At 40.9% G+C, this 10,691-nt stretch overlaps 1 protein-coding gene across 1 annotated transcript; it reads left to right on the top strand.

The window, feature by feature from the left end:
- Positions 1 to 1,300: 1,300 nt before the first annotated feature.
- On the top strand, positions 1,301 to 1,795 carry LOC149134827 (uncharacterized). The gene has a single exon (XM_089355833.1). The coding sequence runs from the start codon at positions 1,301 to 1,303 to the stop codon at positions 1,793 to 1,795; it is 495 nt and encodes a 164-aa protein (XP_089211959.1).
- The last annotated feature ends 8,896 nt before the right edge of the window (positions 1,796 to 10,691 follow it).

Consider the following 10,691-nt stretch of genomic DNA (forward strand, 5'->3'; position numbering starts at 1 on the left):
AGTGATGTGACAATGGGACTGGATCTGCACAAGCCATCCCCTCATTAACAATGATTCATTGTGCAGGTTATTCACGCATGCGCAGGGACTAGTTCCGGAAGGAATACAGGAAGAGTCTCATGCGCATGCGTAGTCATCGATATCCAAACGTTCCCGCTTCTTTCACCCTCTTCTTTCGCTGGCCGACGAAGAGCCTAGACGTCGAAGCAGCCTCTCTCCAACAACCCAACTCTGGAGCTAGACAAATAACCACGCAACTTCATTGATGGCGTCTCAGTAACCAAAGGGCGAAGTGCTGCCGAATTCTATTGTAATAAATACTGTTGTGTTGATAGTTCAGAATCTGCGTTCCGTTGTTTCTTCAAGAAATTTAATGTTCGGAAGCGGAGTACACCTAATGGTGTATAACCACTTCCCTACAATTTGGTGACCCCGACGTGATTCGGTTCAACCACTTCCCTACATACGTAAAGTAATAAACCTTTGAGAAATGCATTCTCGTCTCCACTAGTTTGTTTGCGTATAGCCTAACAAAGCTATAATTGGTGACCCCGACGATAGAACAAAAGCTCCCGCTGTCGAAACAAACATGGCAAGCAACAAAACAACAGTGAGGCTACCATCATTCTGGCCTCTCACACCTACCTAGCACCAATAACGGAAAGCTTGGATTACGAAGATATAGCTGCAACTCAGCAGACAGAGGACAAGTTCAGGGCCTACCACACTGCCATCACATCACTTTCTTTGCAGGACGTACACTTTGGCTCTAACGGCACAACCCTACTGGGTGACGTATCCACTGGGAAGCCATGACTGATCGTCCCATCAGCCTGGCGCAAGAAAGTTTTCGACGTCATTTACGGTCTTTCCTATCCATGTACTAAAGCCACACAGCGGCTGCTGTCAAGCAAAATTTATCTGGCACGGTATGGTCAAGCAAACCGGGGACTGGATCAGGACCTGCATCCCCTGTCAACAAGCTAAAGTTCATCAACACACCAAAACTCCCCTCGGCATCTATGAACCACCTTAGGCCCGATTCAACAATGTCAACATCGACCTTGTCGGCCTCCTACCACCTTCACATGGTTGCTCATATCTACTGACATTGGTAGACCACTATACCTGTTGGCCTGAGGTTATCGCTCTCCGCAGCACGGAAACACAAGAAGTCAGCCGAGCCTTCATCGCAAACTGGGTCGCCCGTTTCGGTGTCCCAGACAGCATCTCATCCGATCGGGGTCCACAATTCACCTCAAAGCTATGGAATGACATGTGTGACCTTTTTCGAATCACAATGAACCACACAACAGCCTACCACCCACAGGCCAACGGATTAATGGAGAGATTTCACTACCGCCTGAAGGAATCCTTGACAACTAGACTTAATGGGCCAAATTCTATTGACAAACTCCCATGGTTAAAACTGGGAATTCGCACCGCCCCAAAAGAAAATCTCAACACTTCCTCCGCGGAAATGGTGTACGGTGCCCCTCTTACAGTGACAGGAAAGTTCCTTCCGAATACGAAGTCAGACCCGGATGTCAAAAGGTACCTCGCTCAACTGAGAAACAGCGAGGGCCAGTTATGCCCTGTTCCCATATCGACACACGGTACACCCAGATCATCCATACCAGGTGACCTCCGCACGGCTAACTTTGTGTTCGTTCGACGTGACACACGACAAAAACCCCTCCAGTCACCCTACGATGGTCCATATCAAGTCATACATCCGGGAAATAAAACATTCCAACTCCTAATTGGCGAACGACAAGACAGTCTCTATCGATAGACTGAAACATGCCCATCTCGATATTGACAGCCCCGTTCAGGTAGCCCAGCCACCAAACAGGGGCCGCCTTAAGCAGATCACATCAACCCTTAACAAGGAACAGTCACCAAAGAATCGAGTAACCACACGCATGGGCAGGGCAATTAAAATGCTTTCCCGTTTCCAATGACAGACAACAGTTCTGGCTGGGGAGCTATGTTGGAAAGGATTCATGACAGACGAACTGTAGTCAAGAACTTCGCTGCGGGCTAGCTAGGAAGTTGGTCAGCAGCGAAAGAATGTCAGCAGTGAGTGATAAACGAATCTGAATGAACTAAACCTTTGATAAATGTATTCTCGTCTCCACTAGCTTGTTTGCACATAGCTTAACAAAGCTATAGTTGATAGCAGCTTACTTAAAAAGCTTCATAGGACAGTGTGATACGCACCAAATGAAGTAACAGAAAGGAAAAAGTAAATTCTCACAGATTTTATTTATCCGTCACAATTCATCGTTAGGGACAGGAACACAGAGTATGTACTATACAGTCCGCTGTTCTATGAGACAGTTTGTCGTGGCCAAAAACAGTATCCGGTTCATTCTGTAGAAAGAAATTACAATGAAAGCCATTAATTAGTTAAGTAAAGTTATGTTGAACATTCCAGAAATTTCGCTTGCGATTGATACGTATGTCCCATACATATATATTTATATATACAGATACATAAATCAGAACACAGATCCACACATGCAAAGGCATGCATGCTTAGACATATACATATGTGTCTACATGCATACATACGTGTGTGCTGAAAGAATTTTGTTTCTGGGTTAGAAACCAGTTTTTCCTTCATTGGTGAGAAAATTTAGAAATAAAACTGAATAATATATTCACATACACACACACACACACATACATACATACATACAAAGATACATACATACACAATATGCACATATGTACATGCATGCATAATATACATTCCCATAATGCATACATATGTATACTATTATGTGCAACATTAAGAACAAACTTTACACATTCTGTCTCACGTCATTGTTTTAGTATGATTGTGAATTTAACAAACAAGTGGTTGATGGGCGGATAGTTTGAACGAAAAGAGCGTGGAAATGTTACGAAAAATAATTGATGACTAATTTTGCGTTGTTTGAATTGAGGAAATACCTCAGAAATTTCGTAACAGTATAATTTGATTAGACAAAAGGCGGTTGATTTTTTATTTCCCAGCCATAGTTTCCCGAAGTCACATGTGTAAGGGAACGACCGTGCGAACTTATAAAAAGGAGAAATGGTGACGAATGGAAAAACAGAGGACTCCTTTTATTTAAACGCGTCACACGATCGAACACACAATAATATATATCAATAATGATATATTAGATATGTTATGCGACGATAACATAGATGACCAGTAATGAAAGACCACAACCGTATAAGATGAATAACAGAGATATTTATTATGGCGTTAAAGATGTATGTCTATGTGTGAGTGTGAATGCGACATATAAGAACATAATCAAAGACAGGCCGTCGTACAAAGAAAAGTATGTATGTGAGTGATACATGTATGTGTATGTGAAATATTACAGCAGAGAAAGAGTCAATAACACGTGAGCAATTATACCAGTTCTTGGGTAAACAATAATATGAATCTGTATGTGAAGTGAGTTGGCTGAGTGTGGCAGTGCTGATCACTAGTTGTGATGTCGTGGCATCGATGCCGGGCCGTGATTCTTGTTATACAGATGTTCGTCGCTGGCTGAGAATCTTGTCTGTTTATTATCGTGGTGAAGCTAAGTCACCTAACAGAATCGAAGAGAGAGATGTGCCGCGGTAGTTTGGTGTACATAGAAAGTCGTGTAAGACACTGGTGGAGATTGAGGCTGCTTGGTAGTAATCGTATTGGTCATGACGATGATGCTGGATAGTAGGCGTAGAAACGTGTTGCTGATATGGCGACGGCGGTGGTCATCGTTGGCTGGACGAAGCTGTTGAAGTGGTCGCTGGAACTGCCGCTGCTGCTGTCGTGTGGTACACGGAACAGTTCTCAAAGAGAAACTGGACCGAGACAAATTTGTGGGGTATGAGTTGATCTATTTATAGCGTTAAGGGGGCTCACCAGATATCAGAAATATACTCTATCACGTGACCTTATTAAGGGCTGTGATTGGTCAGTTTGCGTTCTGGCGGGAACGGTTCGAAGAAGTTGCCGATTCGAATAATGATCAGTCACGTGATGATAAGGTTAATGTTTTCCGCTACGTTCGCGTTTGTTTATATTTTAAATGAGAAGAATGGCGATAGCAGTTTTGTATCTAATGGCGTTAGGTAGTTTCACTACACTTGCATTCGATAAAATTACCCGCTTCTCTGGTTTTTCCAATTGAAAAAACTCGCAAAGACTTCGTCAATATTTTTAATATCTGTAACTGAAAGCAGAATAACCGCCTTGAAGGTTATGCTTCCCGTAAACTTTAGAAGGGTGCTAATATCAACGGAAACCTAATTTTTCTTTGGGCTCTTGACAGTTACGTAACGTCACATTTCGAATATTATGCTTGTGCAAAAGCAGACGATGGCTACAAAATTCCTAATAAACAAAAGAGATAGTGAGCAAAATAGTAATAGTTGCCATCATATTTTCTCTCTCTACTTCCCTCTCTGTCTCTCTATCTCTCTGTCTCTCTGTCTCTCTATCTCTCTGTCTCTCTATCTCTCTGTCTCTCTGTGGAATAGTGAAATAGAGGCACAGAGAATGAAAACACTGATTAAGAGACAGGGAGACACAAATTGAGAGAAAGACAAAGAGGAAAGTTATGATGATAATAGTGGCAATAAGTTTGTGTAACATCAAACTGTGAATGCATATGTGTGTGTGTGTGTGCGTGTGTGTGTGTGTGTGTGTGTGTGTGTGTGTGTGTGTGTGTGTGTGTGTGTGTGTATCAGCACCATTCTTACCAACTTGTTTTAATTCAGTCATAGTGCATCTAAGACTACATAATCCAACATGTCCTTCCATTTTCAAGACGTTAGGGTTTCATTAGGTGGAGCTCTGGCTGCTATTGCAGCTGTTCAAGCTACCACGTACATATATGCTCTCTATGTTAGTGCATCCAGATTTACACATCGAAAATTATTATTAAGTACGACTGTGAATAAATACTCCCCCCTCTCTATCTGACAAGGAGGCTGTCACAAAACATTAGATACCGCTTCTGCACACACACACACACACACACACACACACACACACACACACACATACACACACACGCATGTATATCACCCACTCTTTGAAGTAGCATGTAAATTGTTAAAAATTCTACAGACACGTCTACCCTTCAGAAAATTCTCGGGCAAAATCATCGTGAAACTGTGTGACAAAGTTGACTCCTTAAAATATGGGTATAATCACTCGACAGATTTCTATAGTTTCCATTTATAGTTTCACTTATAAGGCTTAGGACACTCAAAACTACAGTTAAAACTACAGTTAAAAGATACGAGCCAAAGATGCCTCGCAATTGAACTGAACCTATGATTATGAAGCGAATTTCGTAACCATTAACCCACTCTGTGTACAGTATAATAACGTCTTATACTATACGTGAATGGTGGGATCTTTTCAAATTTCTTCGCACCATTAGATTAAAAAAAATTTTTTTCTACACTATTGTAGTTTTGCTTGCTGATGACGAAAATCATATAATTTTCTCGAAATAGTGGTTTCCAATTTTGGCTCAAGGCCAGTAATTTTAGGGGAATTCGATTACATTGACCCCAGCGCTCAAGCGGCGCTTATATTATCGACCCCGAAAGAATGAAAGGTAATCTCGACCTCGGCAGAACTTAAACTCAGAACGTAAAGAGCCGGAAGAAATGCTGTTAAGTAGTTTATCCGACGGACTCACGATTTTGCCAACTCGTCGCCTTTCTCTTGAAATTAATGTTTTCAAATGTCTGTACAAGGCCAGCAATTTTAAGGGGAAGGGTCAAATCGATTACAATGACCCCAGTGCTCAATTGGTACTTGTGTTATCGACTCTGATAGAATGAAAGGTTAAGTCGACCTCTGCAGAATTTGAACTCAGAACATAAAGACAGACGAAAGGCCGCTAAGCATTTTGTCCGGTGTGCTAAGGTTTCTACCAGCTCGTCGCCTTTCCCCTATTAATAACCCTTTATACTATAAGCAAAAGGCCTGAAATTTCGCAGGAGGTGGTTAGTCGATTACATCGACTCCACTGCTCAACTGGTTCTTATTTCATCGATTCTCGAATGGGATGAAAGACGGATGAAATGCCTTTTAGCATTTTGTCCGGTGTGCTAACGATTCTGTCAGCTCACCACCTTCCTCTAGAAACTAACAATAAAAAAAGTTATTTGTTGATATAATAATTCATTGTCAAGCCGAGTCCATTGTGAAAAAAATGTCCGGCCGCATTCTTTGTCTGGTGACCTTAGCGAAAGAGGTTGTGTGGTGGACTAGATTGAAAGGGCCGAAGACATATACCTTCATTTTTGGTCAAGCCCTCATCAATTTTTTCAAGTTTTCTTTGGAAAGGAAGAAGAAAGTAGAGAGGGAGGTGCTGCATCCCAACATTTTTATTGAAAGATGGGTGAATGTGACAAAAATAATCCGAGTGAACGGGCGTCTGTAGGTTCAAGGAAGTTAACGTGGAGAGGACACTTGCCCTAGTGGTCAGGGTGACGGTTTTGTGGAGTCTCCACGAGCAGCCAAAGGGGCTTCCCTCTTTTGGGGAATTTTTCGTTGTTAAAATTTATATTATTGTCTTTTCTTTTTACTGTTAACACCATTAGATTTATGCGACCCCACATTGTATTGTCCTGTACCGTCCCCAATGATTTTTTATGAACCCTCAGAGGTGAATAAAGAAAACACACACACACACACACACACACACACACACACATATATATATATATATATATATCATAGGCGCAGGAATGGCTGTGTGGTAAGTAGCTTGCTTACCAACCACATGGTTCTGGGTTCATTCCCACTGCGTGGCACCTTGGGCAAGTGTCTTCTACTATAGCCTCGGGCCGACCAAAGCCTTGTGAGTGGATTTGGTAGACGGAAACTGAAAGAAGCCTGTCGTATATATGTATATATATATGTGTGTGTGTATGTTTGTGTGTCTGTGTTTGTCCCCCCCAACATCGCTTGACAACCGATGCTGGTGTGTTTACGTCCCCGTAACTTAGCGGTTCGGCAAAAGAGACCAATAGAATAAGTACTAGGCTTACAAAGAATAAGTCCTGGGGGTCGATTTGCTCGACTAAAGGCGGTGCTCCAGCATGGCCGCAGTCAAATGACTGAAACAAGTAAAAGAGTAAAAGAGTAAAAGAGATATAAGCATTTTCTAACTCGCGGATGTCATTGTTACTATTCAAAATGTACATCTGGAAAAGCTAGCGGAACTATATTTTCCAATATATATATATATATTCTTGCATTTCTTCTTTTTTTTTATTTCCCCATGAAGCCACTTCACTGATACAAAATGACCTTGGTAGTTGTCAATTATCCAGCTGGAATTGCCCAGAGAACAAAGTATTATTGATTGCTGTATCTAGCACACGGCTTTCAATGTCGTTGTATTGTCATGTTGGCAAAAGTACGAGCTCTGTTTTTGTGTGTCTGCCTTATTTCCTTTTCTCCCATCCATTATCTTTTATTCAGATTTTATTTTTTCTCTCACTCTATTCTTTCCTTCCTTCCTTCCTTCCTTCCTTCCTTCCTTTCTTTCTTTCTTTCTTTCTTTCTTTCTTTCTTTCTTTCTTTCTTTCTTTCTTTCTTTCTTTCTTTCTTTCTTTCTTTCTTTCTCTTTGCTCGATCATTCTTACTTTTCCTCATTTTGTTTTTGTTTTTCTCTTCATTCTTTCATTCCTTCCGTCTGTGTTTTTTTTCTGTTTTTACCCTTCATACTTTCCTTTTCTGTGGAGGCGCAATGGCCCAGTGGTTAGGGCAGCGGATTCGCGGTCATAGGATCGCGGTTTCGATTCCCAGACCGAGCGTTGTGAGTGTTTATTGAGCGAAAACACCTAAAGCTCCACGAGGCTCCGGCAGGGGATGGTGGCGAACCCTGCTGTACTCTTTCACCACAACTTTCTCTCACTCTTACTTCCTGTTTCTGTTGTGCCTGTAATTCAAAGGGTCAGCCTTGTCACACTGTGTCAAGCTGAATATCCCCGAGAACTACGTTAAGGGTACACGTGTCTGTGGAGTGCTCAGCCACTTGCACGTTAATTTCACGAGTAGGCTGTACCATTGATCGGTTCAACTGGAACCCTCGACGTCGTAAGCGACGGAGTGCCAACAACAAAAACTTTTCCTTTCTATTTGACTCGGTTGGTCGATTTCTCTCTGTGTCTCTCTTTCACCTGCCTTTCCTTTGTTTATATCTCTTTTTCTAACTCGCGTGCGCGTGCACGGATGCACAAACTGTGCACGGGCGCGTGTATGTGTGTGTTTGTATGTATATCTGAACTCACACATACAAGCACACAAAGGTTGACCCGAAAGAAGCGGGCATAACAGTTTTATTACCATAGGTCGTTCAAATGTTGGTAGAGGAACTTTTCGTCTATGTTGAGTAATGCCTTTATACTACTCAACATACTTTCCATCACGACTGATGCATCTGTACAATCGTCGGATCTAGCTCTAGAATTCTTTTTGTTAAAATTTCAGGTGTACACGGTTTTACCTACTTTTTCAGAGCTGCTTTTACCTCGTCTGCGTCACCAAATCGGTGTCCCCGAAGTACTCTTCATAGGACCGAACAGATGGAAGTCAGAGGGCGCCAGATTCGGGCTGTAACAACAGTAGATGAGGGAGCTACTGATTTGGTTAATTTGCCAATTTCTTGATTTACTATCAAAGATATACACACTGTCAATGTCAGTGTGAATCGTTTTCAAATTCTTGTTCGGTCTCTTCCTCCTAATGGATTCCCTAAGCTGCTCGTGTGTCTTATTGTATCGCTCGCTGTTCACATTATAGACACATTCCAGAAAATAAGGAAAATTATGCCCTTGTTATCTCCCAAAACAGCTACCTTGACTTTATGTGCGGATCCTTAGCTCTTAAACTTCCCCGGTATTGGAGAAGAAATATAACAACATTCCATGGACGGAGCCTTCCTTTCCAGATCTTAAAGGAGCAGTCACATTTCATCCCTTCTCATCAGATAGGCAAAAAAAAAAGTGTCTCCATTGGCTTCAGACGTTTCCAGTAGAAAAGAGCAGACTTCTACCCTTCTCTCTTTTAAATCAGGTGTCAACAACCGAGGTATCAACTTCGTATACACTTTCTAAAGTCCAAAGCATTCTATCACCTTTTATAATCTTATAATCCATTTTGGTTCAGTTCAAATATGCAGCAAGCTTGGAGAAGTCCATTCGCTGGCGATTCACGCCAGTGGTCGCAGTTAATAGTCTTTCATTGCGTTGGCCTAGTATAACTAAAATCTCGTTAAACAGTGTGAGTGTTTAAGGTTACCGTTGTATAATCTCTTTACAGTTAGCTCTGCTTGAAGGGAACCTATACCGCAGAGCTTGAGTTAACTGTGGATGACCAAACAACGGATTTTTTCTGTTTGGCTGCTCCTGTGGAAATTTTAAAGTTTAGTGAAAATTTTGAAATTCGGTGTATTGATGTAATTTTCCAAGCTGAATCTCAGGAGATGATTCACTTTTTCCAGAAACCTTTTTTTAAAGAGTTACAGTAGTTTAAAGTTTGATAATTTTTACCCAGACAGCACATGTTGTCAACCGTAAACAAATGAAATATTGGCAGAATTCTGCTTTACGTGCTTCATACAATCCCGTATAACTTTTTTATTTTTTAGAATTTTCAAAAAGTTTTGCGAATTTGTATTCTACACACGGGAATTTATACGATTATGCAACATCCAAAAGAACAAAAAAAAAAAAAATTGCGTTTGATTTAAGGCCTATTTAGCTATTATTTTTAACACATCTCATGATCATCTCAATAGTTGCTCAAAGTCTCTTAACATTCGACCGCCTTAAAAAAACAGAAACACGGTGGAAAATGTCATGTCTTCTCTGAACAAAACGTGACAGCTGGTAAGTTTTCAACTGTAACTGAAACGGTTTTGTGGTTTGCTCACTCAAGACTGACTTAAAGCTAAAAAACGACGGCGGCGGTGATGCCAACAACAAAACAGCAACAAAGCATCAACGACTGCACATTGTTTTTATGTAAGTCAATGTAGCTGGAAGAAGTTGTGCCGGATCTTGTTCAAAACGGGGGCACCAGTTTTCATTTATGTTTTATGTAGTGTTTTTGGTACCGAAAGACTTTCAAACTTCGTATACTTATCTATTTTGTGTTATAGAACAGAAAAAAATTTTTGTATTCGGATTTATTTCATGTAAAAAATTGTCTTATTTCGATAATTTCTACTAATCACTGACGTCTATTCAGTTGAAAACAGTTAGCGCTGTAACGGTGTGTATCGTATTAATCCCCTAACCCTAACCCTAACTAGACTGTTAACCCTAACCCTAACCCTAAAACTAACCCTAACTCTAGAATCCGAACTCTAAAATTGTTACACACATAGATACGCACAGCGTAATTTATTATATAAACAATATATGCGTATAAATTACGATTAAACCGGATGAAATATGTCACAGGGAATAACATTTTTATGACCGCCCAGCAGTAACTCTATTCAGCTGAATAGACGTCAGTGATTGGTTGAAATGACAGAAATACGACAACTTTAACATGGAATAACTTGCGATGTACGTTTTGTTGTTAAGAAGACTAAGAGTAAAAGATGTTTTATATGACACATTCTACCAGTGTCCCAAGTTTCAAAGTGTTTCGTTAG

The sequence above is a fragment of the Octopus bimaculoides genome, chromosome 7 (assembly GCF_046866305.1).
Source record: "Octopus bimaculoides isolate indiv1 chromosome 7, ASM4686630v1, whole genome shotgun sequence".
Classification (NCBI taxonomy): domain Eukaryota; kingdom Metazoa; phylum Mollusca; class Cephalopoda; order Octopoda; family Octopodidae; genus Octopus; species Octopus bimaculoides.